This window comes from Barbatula barbatula, assembly GCF_947034865.1.
Source record: "Barbatula barbatula genome assembly, chromosome: 22".
Classification (NCBI taxonomy): Eukaryota; Metazoa; Chordata; class Actinopteri; order Cypriniformes; family Nemacheilidae; genus Barbatula; species Barbatula barbatula.
The window spans coordinates 10,026,087-10,045,909 of NC_136785.1; the positions used below are offsets into that span (position 1 = coordinate 10,026,087).

The window sequence follows — 19,823 nt, forward strand, 5'->3', positions numbered from 1 at the left end:
ACTTAAAATCGATGCTCCGTTTTAAAATCCCGCCCATCACCTTTTAAGAAATGAAGCTGTGGTCAAATACCGCAGCAGTGGGTCACTCATGTTGGGCGCCCGTCACTTGTGGAGTTTGACCACCAGCTGTCAGCTCATCATCCGGTTGGAGCGGTTATCGTAGGCACAGGGCTTGTATGTTGAGTCAAGAGTTGAATAATAAGGTTTTGTAGGTTGAGGGGCATTTAAGCACCCCGGGGAAACGGCAAGATGACAGCCATTGAAACGCAAGTGCAATACAGTTCCTACATGATGACTGCGACTGGGCAGTACATGAACCAAGAGGAAGACTGGGATCGGGATCTGCTCCTGGACCCGGCCTGGGAGAAACAGCAACGGAAGGTAAAACTCAAGCGTGTCTCTCGTTCTTCCGTTAGTACGTACTAACGCACTTTTACGTAACTTAATTTACTGATTAATAGCGGTCATAAATCAAACTGGTTGTCAAAAAGATTTGAAGATTTTATCTTGAAATAAATCTGAATAACGCATCCAGGTCCTTTGTAATTGGCCAGAAATAATATAACATATCTTTTTGTAGTTATTCGATTAGTTACACCAATGCAAAATGTACACAACTGCAACTATTAAAAATGCAATTCTTTGTTGCTTCATGTTGATATGAATGTATAGGCGGTCTGCTGTACATTGCGTTATACATAAATACGTGGAAGTGACAGTAACAGCTGACTGTCATTATATGAAGTTAAGTGTGTGTGAGAAAGAGATGGAGGAAGTGGTTAAGGAGCGCTGGGAACCTTTGAGCCGAAAATAGATTCGTCTATATATACAAAAATAGCACAAAAAATACGTAACATTCGACATTTTCAAAACCATCAATCCAACTAACGTTAGTTTGTTTCTCATAAGCCTTTGGCTCGACTTAAATGACGCGGTGAGAAGTGTGCATTAATGAGCAAATCTTTGACATGACCCTGATGTGGGTAAATTGCACGCATTTTTTATTTATGACTGCTCTAGGAGCATAGGTGTGAAAGTTTAGTTTTGGAAGAGAAGATAGCCCAAAGCCATAAAGAACAAGCCTAGGCTGTTAAAACATTTAGTTATAAAATTGTTGCTTAATAATCTTCTAGTTCAAGGTAAATAAGCTGTGCTTAATATTTCAATTGTTTGGAATATATTTATGTGAAATTCTAGTATTTCACACATTTTATATGTTCATCATATAGTTTCTTTTTTTTTAAATGTTTTATTGCATTTTAAGCTTTTCTCCCTAGTGACCGGCTTCCATACACACCATTAAATTATTCTTTGAGCTTTAAACTTCTAGATGCCAGAGATCATTCGATTTAGAGATTATTTGCTAATCATGATTTTGAGTATCTTTAATTTGACACATGTCTAGAAAATGGCAATAATACAATCAATGTAGGTTTTATAATGACTTACTATTACATTTTTATCCCCACAAATATTGAACACTTTTGGTTACATCCCTGCCTACGGGACTGTGTGTGGTCTACAGGTTGAAGTGACTTGCTTGAAAATCCTGCTTAATAGAGCTTTTAAGGCAATCAGGATATTCTAAGCCACATTATATATGAATTTAATGACATTTATTATATAACAAAATCATTTTAGTGTTTGAATAAATATGGAGACACGTCACAGCCCCACACCTCTTAGGTCCCTCCAAAGGTCCCATACTCCTTGCTTGAAAAGTCATCATTCTGTCCCATGATAAATATACTCCAGGCCTCATCCAATTACTTTCTCTGTCAGCTAATGTTGCTGTTAAGTAGTTAACAGGAGGTGTTAAAACCGTCCCTATGGTGGTTATGGGTCATGTGGAATTTACATGAAAACAAACGGGGCAAATACGGCATGCATAGTCATTATAAAGTGGCCTTTTCACAAATAATTTATTTGTACGCATTGTAAACAATTTCCGTACTCTTACAGTAACGGTGCAATTGCTAGACAATTACCAATCAAGGTATTTATTAATATGGTATTGAGATGAGTGGTGTTTGTCAATCTTTATTATACTCCAGGAACTCGAACAAGTGTAGATACAGTTAATGTAAAGCTCACTACAGGATCTGAAGGTAAGGGATTTCAGATAGGTGTACACATTCCTCTGCCACACGGTAGGGATGTATAGAGAGAGGGAGGGGGTGGAGGTGAGAAAAGTCATGAGTATGATCGAATGGCAGTTGCTATTCCAGAAGAGGTGTCCTTGTAGGGGAGCGTCTATAAACTACCTACAGAAAGCTTGGGGTTGGTACAGTTCTGTAAGATCCAGGTCAGGCAGGTAAGTGTATTTAATTAAGATGGTCTTTGAATTCCTCAAGCACTTTTTGGCCATTGTTCTTATTTAGATGGTAACTGTCTATGGGACAATAATGACTGGTTGCAGATCAGGAGTTTCTGTTGGTCAATGAAGTACGATGTTAGCATATACTTCCGCCCTTAGACACTCCAGCATATAAGATTTGTGCAACAAAGATGGCAAAAGTACAACAAAAACAGTTTAATGGAATTCATTTTGCAATTCCTTTTGCAAAACATTTGTAGCATCACATAATGTCAGCAAGGTGAATGCTCATAGGCCACATGCAATGTAATGCCCTGGTTCTAGCTGGAAATGTCATATCACCCTGAATCCTGTGTTCAGACCTTTAACCTGTATATGGCAAAATGTATATCACATATTTCACATTTCAAATGTCAGTTTCTGTGCTACTGTAATAGCATTGCAGGCACCTATAGCAGCATCTCTGGTAGGCTACACAAACAACCCATTTGCTCCTTAAATAAGACTTGCAACATTTTTGCTCATTCCGTCCACAGGCAGTGAGAAGGCCGAAATGAATTTCACCTATTCATGTTTATTACTGGCATACAATATTTTTTCGAAAGAGAAACAGTTAGTTACAGTTGCTATGGAAATATTTGTTCACTGCGAGTGTTCATTTTAGTATTGTACAAACACTCTGCAAGCAGTATTTACAGTAAGATTGAAATACAAACCTTTAGTAGTGTTGTTCAGAAAGCTCCCGCAGATTGGCTAAATTCTTCATCCTACAATCAGACTGTGCGCGTTCCATTGGAAAAGGGAAAAAATGGCGCTCATTTAAAGTTACATATACATCAAGCAGCATTTGTTAGCTAACAGGAACAATTCACGACAATGATGTGGGGCAAAATAATTCCTGTATCTTTGGTTCTGTACGGTAATTAGATCATGGCCTGGTTTCACAGACAAGGCTTAGATTAAGCCAGGGTCCAGTTAAATAGTCACTAAGTTAACATAGTCACTGACTAGTATTTTGTAAAGACTAATTAGTCTAACATTTCACATTTCAATTAGACTAATCTTCCTTTTTATGTTACCGAGTTATGGCTCAAAGAAAAAACCTAAAGAAAAAAGTTAGATGACTAACATGTAAGACTGGGCAGTTTATGCAACCGACCATATGCCTTATTGAAATGAGGCTATTATATAAAGAAGTCGCTTATACAAAAATGCATTTAAAAAAAAGCACAGATATAAGATATGCCAGGGTAAGTTATTTTCAGTGAAAACAGTTAAAAACATTCATTTTAGTCTGCGGCTAGCCTTAAGTCTTTTCTGTGAAACCAGGCCTAAATGTGATTGTGACCTTAAATATTATATAATTTCTTAAATGGACAATAACACATTGCATCGTCTTTACTATAATTTGGTTATAATGCCAATGGGTCAATGTTTTACTACCACATGAATGTACAACTTGATGTGTATGTGTTTTTGAGTGAACTCCGCCTCACTTTAAACAATGCCATGTCATGGCATAGACGAGTCTGTACACAGCTGACTTAATGCAAAGACTTTGCATGTTCGACAGGGATTGTTAAGATGATGTAACTGCAACTGCATTAATTGAAATACAAGTAAAAGTTGTGCTTCGGTGATGGGTAGGATCTTTTCTGTAGCTGGTGCAGTTTGTAATGCTTGAAATAAGGTGATACAAGAAAGTAACAATATTCTATCTAATGCGAAGGGTCTGCAAAATGGTCATGTGATATTTGTAATTTTTTGACACGTAGATGCTGTGTGTGGGCACTTAAATAATGCTATGCCATGATATCTGGTTTTGAAGCTGATTAAATGGCTAAATAGAAAAAACTTGAATGTTTGGAATACAACAAATATTATTTGGCAAAAGGAATTGAATCAATTGAGTATATAAATATATTTAGTTATATAGTTAGTTATATTTATGTGCAACTTGTTGTTTGTCTAAACATTATAATATACCCCATTTACAATTTGAGTTCAAGAATGTTTGAGGAAAAATGTGTCCGTCTTGGTGCACTTACCTGGGTGGACACCTAAATGATTGTCTTCACTCAGACAATTAGAATTTTAAAATAACACTTATCATTGTTTAAGTTAAACTTCAAATTAAGTTTTTTATATGGCCTAAAGCTGTAGAACACAGAGCATTTTTATTTTGCCGTAGTGTTTTGTGTGGCTGTTCCAGGAATGCCGTGCTCTCAGCTGTCTGCTGATGTCTCATGGCTGCTCGATATAGCCTCCCTCCTCTCCTCCTTCAACCTCTCCCTCCCATGCCACACAGGCTAATTTTGGTCATCTTTGGCAGAGGGGGGTGATTTGAAGGGTGGCCACCTGCTGTAAAAGAGTCTCCGCTTCCAGCCTTACATCAAATTACATCAGCCCTTGGCATTCTTCAGTCAGCTCGCCAGTTCTTATGCTCCCGGTCAGACATGTACAGTAAACGCTGCTTATAAATTTAACACTGTGTGTGTGTAGAGCTGTGAAACGATGTTACATCAGAGAGCATAAAGTCAAAACAAAAGCACGTGATTATTGTCCCCATGAAATGTTTCAGTAAAATAGCATAGTGTTATAAACGCCAAATTCATTGATTTTAGTTTAGATCATGGCAAACTTTGGTGCTGTACAGTCTTTGTATTGATCGATTTGAAGTGTATACCTATTAAATAGAGAATTATACTAATTCATTTTTCTTTTTCCAAGTGTTTTAGCTGCTTTAGTTGAGTGTTTTTGTGCTTGACATTATTTTAAATGTTTACAGTTATACAAGAATAACGTTTGCTCTTTTCCAAGTATTCTTACATTTAAGTCTTTTATTCTACACCTTTAATAAAAACCAGTAGAAAACCTGAAAACCTTTTTCCCATAAATTACATGTTTTCCCTGTTTTTTATTCTTTATAAATTTGCAATCTTTTTGTATAATTGTATGGGTTTTTACCATATTTTCAAAAATAAACTATAACAAAAAATCCGGCGGTAGAAATAGACCATTGAATGACATGTTTTCCACCTTTTTCCTGTAAAGTTTCTGTAATTGTAAGTTTTTTGACCGTGTTTTTAAAAATACGTTGAAAATCTGTAATAAACTAAAAGATCCTGTAAATTTACAGGGTTTTTTGCGAAGTGGAAAGACTTCATGAATCATGCTATAAAATAATGTTTAGTAAATGAAAACATTGCATCTTTTTTCACAGACCTTTACTGCCTGGTGCAACTCTCACCTCCGTAAGGCAGGGACACAGATCGAGAACATTGAGGAAGATTTCAGGAATGGACTCAAACTCATGCTGCTGCTGGAGGTTATCTCAGGTAAACAGCTGGAAATATCTGTCGAATACTTAAATTGACAAACCATGAAACCATAGAAATACAGTGTACCAACCAGCAGACGCAAAGTGTTAAAATTTCTTTTCATTTTTTTATATCAGGCGAGAGGCTGCCCAAGCCAGACAAAGGCAAAATGCGTTTCCACAAAATTGCCAATGTTAACAAGGCCCTGGATTTTATCAGCAGTAAGGGAGTCAAGCTGATCTCCATCGGCGCTGAGGGTAAACCTTAACAAAACCTGTTCTCTCTTCTGTTTCCTTAATATTTTCACTTTAAGCAACTCTGTTGACATCGTATTACTCTTTGTGCGGTTACAGAGATTGTGGATGGTAATGGGAAAATGACCCTTGGTATGATCTGGACCATCATCCTGCGCTTTGCAATCCAAGACATTTCAGTGGAGGGTGAGAAACTTGAAACATTTGACACATCATCAGCTCTACATCTGCAGGCTTGTGTTTATTTAAAGATACTCAAAATTAGTGTTTATATTTTACTTCTGATATGGTTACCATGTTGGAATTTTGTCACCTATTGCACCTATTAGCACCTATTGTACTATTGCTCTTTTATGACATATTGCTCTTTTATGACATATCGCTCCCCTAACTCTTTGTAAGTCGTTTTGGATAAAAGCGTCTGCTAAATGACTAAATTTAAATGTAATTTTACTGATTCGTAACAGCATCAAATATATGGGAATATACTGGATAAATAAAATGCAATATATTAAATAATACCTTTTCATTTTGGAACTAAGTGCTAATATTTCTCAATATATGAAAATCAAATATATTATTATTATTATATAGAATATTAATAGATTATATATCATTGTGGATTTTTATTTTACATTTTTGTAAAATAATCAACATTTTGACTATAAAACATTTTCATATTTAGTTATTTTTATTTTGTCATAAATTATTATCATTAGTCTCTGTATGTTTTATCACTGGGTTTTGCAAATATCCACCAAAAAGAAAGGATCAAAAAGTGCAACTTTGACAATACAAGACTAAATCATTTATAATATAGGCTAAATTAATATAAATATAAATATTTTCCATTTTCTGAAAAACAGCTAATTTGAACATCCAAGGTTCCAAGTACAGTGTCGATGTAGCAAAATATATTTTCTTTGGGTAGCAGTTAGTGTAGTAGACTGTTAAAATGATGTTCCTCACAGAAACCTCTGCAAAGGAGGGCTTGCTGCTGTGGTGTCAGAGGAAGACTGCCCCCTATAGGAACGTTAATGTCCAGAACTTCCACATTAGGTCAGTTCTACTTCCCTCCATAACATTAAACATAAAAGATGTGTGCTAAATGTGACAATTTTGTAACTGATCTTTACTCTTGTCCTATTGTTGTACACACCTGTATCTGTATGTTTAAACGCCTACATGTTTCTAAACTCTCCTGAGCATCTGAGCATCTGCACAACATTCATCGTTTTCCTGTTCTCTTCCCTTGTTCTTCCTTTGCTTATGGTCTGTGTCTTAGTTGGAAAGATGGCCTGGCTCTCTGTGCCCTCATCCACAGACACAGACCTGACCTCATCGATTACTCCAAACTGCGCAAGGTGCCATCAACCCCTCTCCATCTCTCCCATCCTGCACCTCTGCCTGCTTTTTATACACTATAGTCTTATCTTTCGCGCTGCCACTGTTTTAGTACAAATCTATGACTCGTATACTACACCTGTCTGTAAACTACTTTTGTCTGTTCTGCATTAAATGTCTTGTTTGCTTCCAAATGTTTAGATAAAAAATCATGATATTTCAAGATTTAGTTAGTTAATCCAAAACCAAATTATTTTCACCCTCAATTCATTTTAAAGCCGAATTCTTCTGTAGACCACAAAAGAAGATATTGGTACGCTGGTATTCAAACAACATTGACTCCATTGTATTGACAAAACCACTGAGACATTTCTCAAAAAGAATTTGTGTTACATGGAAGAAAGAGTCATATACATTTTGAATGACACGAGGGTAAATAAATCATGCCAGAATGGTGTACATGTATTTATCTCTGACATGTTTGTCTTCATGATGTCACTAATGTTCTGTAATGTATGAAACGGCATGGAACACACCTAGTGACGATGGCTATCAGGCATGTACAAAATGTTGCTGTTATGAATGAAAGTTGGAGAACGTTTCCCTATCGTCTATTTGTTTATCATCTATGAGTTACTACATCTACGTGTCTTCTGCTCTCGCAGGATGACCCCATTGGCAACCTCAACACTGCTTTTGAGGTGGCGGAGAAATACCTTGACATCCCCAAAATGCTTGATGCAGAAGGTATGAGGCCTTTAAAGACATGTTTCAAACTGTTAGAATAATTCTGTCTCATGAATCGTTTAATGGTGATGTTTCTTCCCAATGCCAGACATCGTGAACACGCCAAAACCCGATGAGAAAGCCATCATGACCTATGTGTCCTGCTTCTACCATGCGTTTGCTGGTGCAGAGCAGGTAAGCGAGATCTGGATAAGAATACATTGGCAGGAAGGAGAGTTTCTCCTTTTAGAATGTAATTGTTTCCCCTTTGTAATCAGTCACACTGTCCTCCAGGCTGAGACAGCAGCTAACAGGATCTGCAAGGTGCTGGCAGTAAACCAGGAGAATGAGAAGCTGATGGAAGAATATGAGAAACTGGCCAGTGAGGTGAGAACACTCCATCACGTTCTCATTTAGACACTTCATTTAATCCCAGAGTCAATGTTGCATTCCTGAGGACCACATGTCCAGCTTCTTGTCATGCTTGCCATTGAAGAGCACCATGTGCTCATATTTTCCCTTCTCCTCAGCTTCTGGAGTGGATCCAAAGGACTATTCCCTGGTTGGAGAACCGTGTGGCTGAGCAGACCATGCACGCCATGCAGCAGAAGCTAGAGGATTTCAGGGACTACCGCCGTGTGCATAAGCCACCCAAGGTTCAGGAGAAGTGCCAGCTGGAGATCAACTTCAACACTCTACAGACCAAGCTGAGACTCAGCAACAGGCCTGCTTTCATGCCATCTGAAGGCAAAATGGTTTCAGTACGTGCTCATTTTCATTTCCTCCTCTCACATATGAATGAGTTAAATAACCACATTTCTACCCCACTGCACCCTGCTGAAAAAACTGCATAAAATGGTCCTTGTTGCTGGTTCGGTGCTGGTCTGGTTGGTAGACCGGGCATTGACAATCTGCAAAATGTATCTAGTCAAGTTAGTCGACCAACATTGTCTTTTAGTTCTGTTACAAAACAGCGAATCTGGACATCCAAGGTTTCGAATGGACAGTGACAATATGCTAACCCTTTTAATATAATGAATATTGAATTAAGCAACAACTGATGGTCAAAATAAGTTTTCTTTAGTTTCACAAGAAAATGGACCACAACATTCAAAATAACTGATAAAAAAGTTTATACAAAATGTATATTGTAGAGTTATTATAGTTTTGCTTTAATAGTTTTATTGTTTCTTGATTTAATAAGCTTGTATTTATTTTTTGTAAATATGAGTTTGACTTTTGATATGTCAATGTAGAGACAGCTTTTCATATTTTATTAGTTTTTCTATTTATGTTTTGGCCTATATTTTATTTTAGTAACACACTATATACTATTAAATAAATAAAAACTTTTGTATATCATGTCCAACCTCCCGTCTTGTAGGACATTGCCAATGCTTGGAAGGGTCTGGAGCAGGTAGAGAAGGGTTATGAGGAGTGGTTGCTCACAGAGATCCGTCGTCTGGAGAGATTGGATCATCTGGCTGAAAAGTTTAAGCAGAAGTCTAACTTGCATGAATCATGGACCTCAGGTAACCTGGCAATTCATTAATCTGGCTGCCAGACAATTGCACATATTAATTTGAATCTAATTCAGGAGAAGACAAGGCACAATTTGTTTTGTGTTTTGTATTTGGGTTGAGGTAGATGTATAATGGTTATTATTTCTTGAGGTGGAGAATGACACACTTGTCACAAATCTGTATTTGGTGACTCATTAAATTTATTTTGTGGATTTGCTTCTTTGAACCGCAATTCAGTACATTTCTCCTCCTGCAATTCCTGTTTCCAGAACACAAACTGATGAAATGTACCTCCAATTACTGAGTCCCTTTGGATAAATCTATTTGCTAAATGCATCTGAATGTTCTTCAAATCCCATAAATCAAACATTTTGTCAAACCCTGCAGTCTTTCTTTTAATTTATTGTAATTCCGCCCACAGGAAAGGAAGAGCTGCTAACTCAAAAGGACTATGAGTCGGCCTCTCTGATGGAGATCCGTGCTCTGATGAGAAAACATGAGGCCTTTGAGAGCGATCTGGCTGCTCACCAAGACAGGGTGGAACAGATAGCTGCTATTGCACAGGAGCTCAAGTAAGAGTGACACACCTTAGCCACCTTGAAATTAACGATTTTGTCGCACAGGTTGTGGTTTGCAGGTAATGCTAATTCTGTGGTTTTTTTTAGTGAACTGGACTATCATGATGCTGCCACCATCAATGCCCGTTGCCAGGGCATCTGTGACCAGTGGGACAGCCTGGGCACCCTTACCCAGAAAAGGAGAGAATCATTGGAGGTAGACATATCACACCATAATCTCACATATATGAATCTATACTTGAAAAGGGAAACATTATATTTTTATTTAGTAAAGAAAGAAATGTTTTTAATTTTTGCAGTGGGCAATAAGAAAGAAGCTTTGATTTGATAACAGTTTTGAGAAAGTAGGATTGCTGTAATGTTTGACTTTGTTTTTGCTCAGCGTGTAGAGAAGCTTTGGGAGACAATTGACCAGTTGTACCTGGAATTTGCCAAGAGGGCAGCACCCTTCAACAACTGGATGGATGGAGCTATGGAAGATCTTCAGGACATGTTCATTGTTCACAGCATTGAGGAGGTCCAGGTGAACAAACACTGGATGATAAAGAACTGTTTGTTGTCTTTAGTGTCAACTTTTAAAAAGCATACCTGTATCCAACAGATACAGTTTTCTTTAGTGTACCATTTTTAATAATTGAAATGATGAAATGAAAATTCTGTCATCAATCGCTCACCCTCTTGTTATTTCAATCCTCTATGACTTTCTTTCTTCCGCAGAACACAAAAGAAGATATTTTGAAAAATGTTGTTTAATGGCCCCCATTCATTGGTTTTGTGTCCTTACAATAGAAGTGAATGGATGCGGATGCTGTTCAGTCACAACTTTCTACGAAATATCTTTATTTGTGTTCTACGAAAAAAAGAAATCATAGAGGTTTAAAATGACAAGAGGATGAATAAATGATGAAGGAATTATAATTTTTGGGTGAATTATCCCTTTAACTAATTTTGCTTATAAGAGTAAAATGTTTATCTGTTAATATCTGCTCTCAGATTTTGATCACAGCCCATGACCAGTTTAAAGCTACTCTACCAGAAGCTGATAAGGAACGGATGGCCATCATGGGCATTCAAAATGAAATCTTGAAGATTGCTCAAACATACGGGATCAAGTTAGTGGTCGAGAACACCTATACAGTCCTCTCCCCTCAGGACATCAGCAACAAATGGGAAGCTGTGAGTACTTAACAATGTTATAACTGACTAAAACTATAGATACAATGACATATCGGCTGATAATAGGTATTGTTCAATAAAAGCTATTTTTTAAACTCCAATGAAGAATGGTTTACGTTTATAAAAAATGTAAACTATCGGCCGATAGTTTAAAACTAGCCGATGATCAAGACAGATATATCCTGTCAATCAAAACAAGACGGGAAAATACAAGCAATTTGGGCTCTGTATAGAAAATGTTAAGAAACATAAGCAGTTTGATGTTCTATATTAATAGTCCTTTTTTGATTAATAACATTCATGGCTAAGAAATATTAATTTGAACTTCAGAATCGATAACCGATATTGAAAGATAGACTCTGAATAATCGCTATAGGTATAGGTGGATAAACTAGCATTGGTGCATCTCTTAATAAAACTGGTGTTAAATAAATAAGCATTTTATGCAGAGTCTTGTTTCTCCCCCACAACAGGTGAAGCAACTGGTTCCAATGCGTGACCAGATGTTGCAGGAGGAAGTTGCCAGACAGCAGGCCAATGAGAGGCTGAGGCGCCAGTTTGCTGCTCAGGCCAACATCATCGGACCCTGGATTCAGACCAAGATGGAGGTGTTTCACCATACACCTGATCTCATAACGTCACTTCAATTAAGACAGTGCAATGTTACACAATGTTTCAAATTAAATTATCTTCCCTTATGTTCAAAGGAAATCGGCCATGTGTCAATTGACATTGCCAGTTCCCTAGAGGAACAGATGGGCAATTTGAAGACATACGAACAAAACATCATCAATTACAAATGTAACATTGACAAACTGGAGGGAGACCACCAGCTCAGCCAGGAGGGACTTATCTTTGACAACAAGCACACCAACTACACCATGGAGGTAAGAATATAAACCTAAACCTGTGGTTCTCAAACTTTTCAGATCAAGTATACCACCTTTAATAAAATTGGTTGTTCCAAATACCGCCATAGAAAGTCATGTGAATAAACTCTTAAATTAAAAGTAGAGTTGTGAATCTTTATCTTTACACATCGTTCTCCAATTCTGATGTATTATTAATAATAAAAAAACATTTTTATATACCAGCTGTTTATGTACCAGTTTTTCAAGTTAGTCAGCAGTAATAGTGCACACAAAACTCTTTTCTGTAGTGCACTCTAAACAGGTCTCTGTATAAATAAATATATATATATATATATGTGTATGTATACACAGCTAGTCAGAAAGAGAGAGTGTCTGGCCTCGCTCTGTGTTTGAGATGCCCGTCATGCGCCTGAGTTACATCGTCCAATGATAAATAAACAATAATTCATACAACTATTTTAAAATTGCACATAGGCTGAGATGTTTTCTTTATTTATCAATCTTGTATTAAACATTTAAAACATTGAATTTTTATTTTACGTGTCACGTACCTCCGGGGTCTCTTCAAGTACCACTGGTGGTATGCCACAGTTTGAGAACCACTCACCTAAATGATTGGTTTATATCTCATTATTGGTGGTATAGTGTAAGCGGTCCATGTCTTTCTACAATTTCAGTTTGCTGTTTGTCATTCGTGTTTGTTTTAGCACGTCCGCGTAGGCTGGGAGCAGCTCCTCACCACTATTGCCCGGACTATCAATGAGGTTGAGAACCAGATCTTGACTCGGGATGCCAAGGGCATCAGTCAGGAACAGCTGAACGAGTTCAGAGCCTCATTCAATCACTTTGACCGGGTGAGAAACACTGAGATGTTTTGGTTTCTTGATCAAGCAAATTATTAGAATTTTCAACATTTACATGTAAATCTCTCCAAATGTCTTTGCAGAAGAGGAATGGCAAGATGGATCCTGATGATTTCCGTGCTTGCCTGATCTCTATGGGTTACGATCTGGTAAAGTTTAGTTGGTTTACAACACTCCAACAAGACTGCCTCACAAAATCAGCTTTCTCAATTTTTGTAACTTCCATCTTTCTTTTAGGGTGAAGTTGAATTTGCACGCATTATGACACTGGTGGACGCCAACAACACAGGAGTTGTCACCTTCCAGGCTTTTATTGACTTCATGACCAGGGAGACAGCTGAGACAGACACTGCTGAGCAGGTCGTGGCCTCCTTCAAGATCCTGGCTTCTGACAAGGTGAACTCAATATCTACAATATTGAACACACACAATTATGTTAATATAGGTTAAATGTTATATTCCCTGTTGTTTTCCAGGCTTACATCACCGTAGAGGAGCTGAGGAGGGAGCTTCCCCCAGAACAAGCTGAATACTGTATCAGCCGCATGACAACGTACATGGGCAGTGATGCTTCTCCAGGTGCCCTTGACTACATCTCATTCTCCAGTGCCCTGTATGGAGAGAGTGACTTGTAGGGTCCTTCCTGTCAAATCTGCACCCACAACATCCCCTACTCCCAACCCCCTTTACATGAAACCCTTAAACATCTAATGCTAAGAACAATGTCACAAATAATGGTCAGTGGTTTGGGCCTGTGTACTGGATGACATGCAATGAAAAGTGTACACATCCCATATGTTGTGGGAAACTTAAATAAGCCAATAGAGAGTCGAAACTGAAGAGTCAAAGAAGATATCTGAAAATTATTCTTCACAAAGGTGATGTAACAGAGAGATCTGCTCTCCCTTCATCCAAATGGCTTATGTTTTGGATGATGAATGAATAAATTATCCTAAAGTATAATCTCATGTTGTTTCGACCATTGAAATTTGTGTCTGTGTTGAAAGGTAGATTTGTTTTAGAAAGAATATTAGCTGTATACATCTTATCTAATCCTTACGTGGTGCTTCTGCAAATAAGAATAAGTCAACAATTAAAACAATCCAATACATTTATTAAAAATGCATAAGAAGGTATAAAAAACTGAATAAATAAACTAAATTGTATAAAAAGTATAAAAAGACAAAAAGTATAAAAAGACAAACAGTTAAAATCAGTAAGGTGCTTTAAAAACCCTCTTCAATTTCCCTTTAAAAGAAACATCCCACTAGAATACAAGAACAAACCACTTTCAAGTAAATATGACCAAATTTGAAAAAGTAACTTAAAGAACACAATTTTCCTTTGGTTCGTCTGAATTCCCTTAAATTATTTTCTTAAGAACAAAGGAGACTGCAGCACCCAGAGACAGTCCCAGCGCCAGGAAGAAAGTCATCAAAGCTCCTGCTGTCTCTGCATCTTTAGGTTTTACCAGTCTGAAACAAAACAAAAAACACTGAGACATGTGGTCATCTGGGACAAAGACTTTTGTTCTCAATGAGAAGACCGGCAATAGCATTATTATCAGGTAAGTCCTGTAGTTGATTGTTAGTATACAGCCTTAATGAATGCATTTGATGTTGACTTCTGGAGTACTTACTGTGTTGCATAGCTCATGGAGAGGCAGGCAAAATATCCACTCGTCATGGCAAACAATGACATGAAGACTAGATAGGCCATGTCGTGATTGAATAAGACAGGAAGGTAGATGCGTGGCTGAACATTGCACAGCATGAGTGCAGGAATGAAAACGACCCGTAATAACACGAAGAGAGGGAACAACCAACTCTGCTTTGAAGGCTGAATATTGGGAAAATAATCAAATTAAACGTTAAAGAACAGTTTTAGGTGTTAGCCATTGTACAGCTTTGTGCTAATTCAGCCTCAGACCTACCCACTGAATACGGGAAGTGAGACTTCTACCAATCCAGTCCATGACATTGAAGACGATGAATGAACACAAAGGCACAAAGATTTTCTCTAAAATAACAATGTGTTTTGAAAAAATGCACACAGTCTGGAGGATAATACATGAACTGCTATTTTGTATAGACTCACCTTTCCCTTTAAAGAAACCTTTAGGTTCTGTATTGACAGTAATTGCTGGGAAAACAGACAATGTGATGGCAAACACGCAAGTCACACAAGAAGCCATCACCCAAATCTACAAAACAAAAGAAATTCCAGTGAAACACTTGTTACTTGCTCTAAAAAGTCTGAGACTACTTTGAAAGTCTGTGATTCAGAATATTTTTTATAAATGTTTAACTTATAAATGTTACGTTTATATACCTTTTGAAAGACTTGAGGCACAGTTGACTTCTCTTCAGTGGGTTCTTGTTTATGCACATCCAGTTTGTTACATGATTCAGAATCTGTAAAGACAGCTTTGCCATTGGCCTCCAACCCACTTTCATCATTCAGTTTCACTTTAACCAATGTCACACTCTCTGTAGCAACAAAAACACCATTCAGAATACAGCAAAACCAGCACGGAGAGGCTTTGTGATTTATCCAGACACTGAGAAAATCTAACACATACCACCTTTATTTGTTAATGGCTCTTTCCTTGTATCTGCTTCATCAGTGGGGCCACTTTCCAAATAAAGTCTAGCAAAACCCTGAAATATATCAAGCACGGACATCGTTTTTCCACAGTATCAGAAATAATTGCCATTTAGTTTTTACCAAATCAGCGTTTAAGAAATCACAATATTTTAGAATAAAACATATATTTTAGAACTAAAATTTTTTAACTTAATGGGACTGGCATAGGAACCAAAAGTCATCTAGTCATTTTTGCAAATGTTTTATATTTTACATTAAATAAATCTCGAAAGTTCAGTAACAACAAAAGTAAAATCACAATGGCTTGTGGTACCCACCAGATGAGGCAGTATGAGGTAACAGCACAAAGTAAGAAGAGTAGCCACACAGGGGGTTATGAAATATCCCAGAGCAGAACTCTCAATGTCTGTTTCCACTATAGGCAAAACAAAAAGACAGCTTTCAGCATAAGTCTATTTATTTTATTGTTACTGCCATGAAATAGACCTTATTGGTACTTACAGATGTTCGATAACAGCATGGCAATGCCCGAGAAAATGCCTGCAACTGCCTGGCCGCTCATAAACAGGGAGTTGTATCTCGGAGGTAGTTTACCGACCAGACCAAACAGGCTGCTTTGCAACACTGCTCCAAACACTACAGAGACAAAGTTAAGAGACAGATTTTGAACCAAAATGCTAAAATCCAAATGAAAATGACATAGCATGTGGGAAGTTTTTAGAAACATACTGTTTATGAACCAGATGGTTGTCATGGTAATCGAGAAGAAGTGGTCCTGGGTCATTTCAACCTTCACCAAACTGGCCGTAAGAATGAAGAGGAGTAAAATGAAGACCATGCTGCCAGCAATCCTCACCTTCTCTGCAATGCTAAACAAGAAAAAGACTAACGCTATTACATGTAGACTTGCATGAGTTAAAAAAAATGTAGCTGGAATCAAATACTCACTGCTGGTACATGAAAGAGTTGAGAAATGTGAATAGCAACAAGGGCAGCTGGGCTAAAAGCACGCTCAGGTTGTTGAACATGTAAGGGTCCAAGTCTTTCTGCTCAGTACCATTTGTGCTGCTTTTACCATTCAAGCGCCTAGTAAAATACTACAAACAAACATGAATGCGTATGAGAACTTGAGAGACTTAAAATGTGTTAAGATGCGTCATACATTCATTGCGGTTATGAAGAAGTTCCATGGAAGTAGAGTTCCCATCCCCAGCAAGAAAACAATAGCAGCAACAAGGCCGCTGTCAAGATAATATCAATATACATTAGTAACAAAGCATAGATTCAACTGATTTATAGCGATCTTGTAAAAAGCACTTCACTCACCTGTTATTTGATGTTCCCTTACAATGTCTCATTTTGGAAATATCTGCAAAACAGAGAGAATTTAACACGAAGTATGCAAAGTTAATGTAAAAGTTTTAAAATTACATATTTGTCAGACCATAGATTTAGTGTTAACTGAAACTGGAATTAATACACAACAGAAGTTGTGGGCAAAATAAATAAGAAAACAGCTGTGACAACATATAGGCTACAATTCAACAGGGGGAATGTCATCGATTTTGTAATTTAAATATAAGACCCCCATCATCACCACATCTTTTTCTAAATGTGCATAGTATATATTTAAATACTATTCTGGGGTTTATTGTGCTTTCAGAAATACATTTCATAGAAGCGGGAATTTAACACTGAGTAAGTCCTGGCAACGTCGTCACCATGTGCTTCCTCTAATTTAATTTGAATGCATGAAACCACGCTAAACCGTCTATCAAGGCGGACATCGATAGTTAAATAAACCACAATACTCGATTAGTAAATTAATAAACCTTATTACCACTTGAAGTGCTTCAATCTTATGAAGGTGTTCAAAGTCTGCATTACATGTTCCATACATTACTTCGCCAAGTTTAAACAAGGTTATAGTGTAGGCCTAGCCTTCAGGCCATCACCTCACACAGCACCCTGCTCTTGATCTGACTCTATATTTACTGATAATGGAAACAGGTGCACGGTTTCCGTTTCCATAAACAAAGCATTTAAAAAACAATATGGAAATAAAACAAGTTAATATTAAACGCGGATAGCCTACTGGTTCGTTTTACTCTTCGTGCTGCTTATAACTGATAACACATATATTTTGATAGACCTTCTCTTTCAAAAGCTTGCGTGGTGTTTTGTACTGCCGTGATACAAACAATACGAGGAATAAATTCAATTCAATTTTATTTATAAAGCACTTTTCAAAATGTGTTCTGTTCCAACGCAGCTTTACAGGAGAAAATACGAAAAACTGAAAAAACATCAAAAAGGTAAAACACAGCACGATGAAAGAATATTCTAGTAAATAATATATCTAATAAATGCAGTCTCCATGTGGTTTATTTAGCATTTTATGCATAAATAATCTAGATTTAAATTGGGCCAGTGTGTCTGACCCCCGAATATAGTGTCGGGAAGGCTATTCCAGAGTTTAGGTGCTACATGGCCTAGATTCATTGAGGAGTTGATAATGTTATAAATGGCCACAACTGCAACAAGTAGTATCTCTTTTAATAATTCAGTTGGTATGGGGTTTAATAATCATGTTGTAGATAGGTTTAGATGTTGCTAAAGTTTAATGAAATCTTCCAGTTTTATAGGTGAAAAACAATGTAGATTTTCTGTAGGGGCGAATTCGTAGGACTGACTTGAAGGTTGAGTTTTTACTACTAAATAATATTATTATCACCGGCTTTTCTGTCACATTGCTGCTGCAAACGCACAGGTGTGCACGCGGACGCTTGAAATGAGATGCGCAAGATATTAGATCCACCATGAACAGCATTTGAAAGACAATAACATGACAAACATTGAAAAATAAATGTCCTGAGGCGTGGTACCCGCGGAAACAGTGTGATGCTATTATTTTCCGGGTTTACTGGCATGCACCAAAATAAAGACCTAACGTGGAAGACACGTATGCCTCATAGCTTATCATTTGTGCTTTTTATTCAGGGTAACTGTTCTTAGGTCAAACTAATTCCCCTGGTTTTTCCAGTCTAGATAAGGATTTACAAACGCTAGCGAATAGTCTCACTTACATTTTCTGACGATTAAAAATGATATTTTAGAGAACCTTCATTTTTAAATGAATAGGTTATTTCCGAGTTTCCGATAGAGTTGGAACATTTTAAATCGTAATGCTATTATTCTAGAACCTGAGGTGAGTAAATTTAAGAATTGTTCATTTTAACAATTTACTCACTGAGTCGTTTCCCCCACCGTCTTCCCTCACAACAACATCTATAAAATATCAAAAGTGCGGGGAATTTCAAACATGTACCACGTCATAATACCATGTCCCGTCACATGATCAGTTCTTTGGTTACATTATGAAAAGATTTATGAGAAGTTAGGGATGTGGCCTAAATCGAGATATCTGGCGAATGAGAACCAGTATGAAGTTTCATCCCTCCCGTCAGACTAGGCATGCGCACATCACTGTTACGTCAATTCTTTGCGCCATAAATTCGGGAATCTGATCATATATTTTCATTGTTAAATAATTCAATATACTTATTTAATACTTGAAGAATAATATGACAGGGTATTGCGCTGTAAATTAATCCTGCATGTTTCTATTATGCTGGTATGATAATCTGACAGGGTATTTACGATGTAAACGTATTTGATGTCTTTATTTTAAAATGCTGGGACTATCTGGATTCTGGCAGGTTATTATGAGTAAAATCATACCTGTTTTTTTAATTTGTAAATGTATCCCCTGCAGTAGGAAAATCTGACAGGGTAGGACAATTCGACAAACAACGGCCCCAAAACACGATGTAGGGCATAATTAAAGGATAACGTAATGTTTTATGGTAAACAGCTGATGATTTACTCTAGTTGCCATGCCAACTTCACTCACGTGTTGCTCCTTTTCGTCTCACCCATCATCTTCTGAAGTTACAATTGCTAAACATTAAACCAGAATTGTGTTTTTCGTGACCAGCTGAAGCACGTGAAAATTAGTGATTTAAAGATATTTATAAATATGAGGATAAATATATATAGTTTCATATAATGAATTATTGTAATTGTCCCAGCAGAGGGCGACATTATATAATTAATAAAAAAACTGAAAGACTGCACCATGAAGGCGTCTAGGCTACATAACTGTAATATTCTGAATAATATGTTTTAATGCGTGATACATTTATTTTTTGGTTTTCTATATAAATAATACCAGCATAGGCCC

At 37.1% G+C, this 19,823-nt stretch overlaps 2 protein-coding genes across 9 annotated transcripts; one reads left to right on the plus strand and one right to left on the minus strand.

The window, feature by feature from the left end:
- Positions 1 to 79: 79 nt before the first annotated feature.
- On the plus strand, positions 80 to 13,934 carry actn3a (actinin alpha 3a). 3 transcript variants are annotated; one of them, XM_079486360.1, is made up of 21 exons: positions 80 to 381; positions 5,541 to 5,655; positions 5,775 to 5,894; positions 5,991 to 6,077; positions 6,863 to 6,950; positions 7,177 to 7,255; positions 7,901 to 7,982; positions 8,071 to 8,156; positions 8,240 to 8,348; positions 8,492 to 8,722; positions 9,346 to 9,493; positions 9,906 to 10,056; positions 10,150 to 10,258; positions 10,445 to 10,585; positions 11,056 to 11,238; positions 11,712 to 11,846; positions 11,946 to 12,125; positions 12,818 to 12,964; positions 13,057 to 13,122; positions 13,211 to 13,369; positions 13,450 to 13,934. In XM_079486360.1, exons 8-21 carry the CDS (start codon positions 8,116 to 8,118, stop codon positions 13,606 to 13,608), a joined length of 1,959 nt encoding a protein of 652 aa, XP_079342486.1. In that variant the 5' UTR covers positions 80 to 381; positions 5,541 to 5,655; positions 5,775 to 5,894; positions 5,991 to 6,077; positions 6,863 to 6,950; positions 7,177 to 7,255; positions 7,901 to 7,982; positions 8,071 to 8,115; the 3' UTR covers positions 13,609 to 13,934. The 3 variants fall into 3 exon arrangements, with proteins under 3 accessions (XP_079342486.1, XP_079342485.1, XP_079342487.1); XM_079486359.1 differs by having other exon boundaries at positions 91 to 381; positions 8,256 to 8,348; positions 13,450 to 13,933; XM_079486361.1 differs by lacking the exons at positions 80 to 381; positions 5,541 to 5,655; positions 5,775 to 5,894; positions 5,991 to 6,077; positions 7,177 to 7,255 and having other exon boundaries at positions 6,876 to 6,950.
- On the minus strand, positions 13,769 to 18,932 carry slc29a2 (solute carrier family 29 member 2). 6 transcript variants are annotated; one of them, XR_013788239.1, is made up of 13 exons: positions 18,831 to 18,932; positions 16,907 to 16,949; positions 16,743 to 16,821; positions 16,529 to 16,677; positions 16,310 to 16,449; positions 16,082 to 16,216; positions 15,898 to 15,995; positions 15,555 to 15,633; positions 15,305 to 15,462; positions 15,071 to 15,176; positions 14,907 to 14,931; positions 14,613 to 14,812; positions 13,769 to 14,448 (listed from the first exon to the last, which is right to left on the minus strand). XR_013788239.1 is itself a non-coding variant. In XM_079486366.1 (13 exons), the coding sequence occupies exons 2-13, from the start codon at positions 16,936 to 16,938 to the stop codon at positions 14,337 to 14,339; spliced, it is 1,296 nt and encodes a 431-aa protein (XP_079342492.1). In that variant the 5' UTR covers positions 16,939 to 16,949; positions 18,831 to 18,932; the 3' UTR covers positions 13,769 to 14,336. The 6 variants fall into 6 exon arrangements, 5 of the variants coding, with proteins under 5 accessions (XP_079342492.1, XP_079342490.1, XP_079342491.1 ...); XM_079486366.1 differs by having other exon boundaries at positions 14,907 to 14,992; positions 15,305 to 15,387; positions 15,558 to 15,633; XM_079486364.1 differs by having other exon boundaries at positions 14,907 to 14,992; positions 15,558 to 15,633.
- Positions 18,933 to 19,823: the final 891 nt, after the last annotated feature.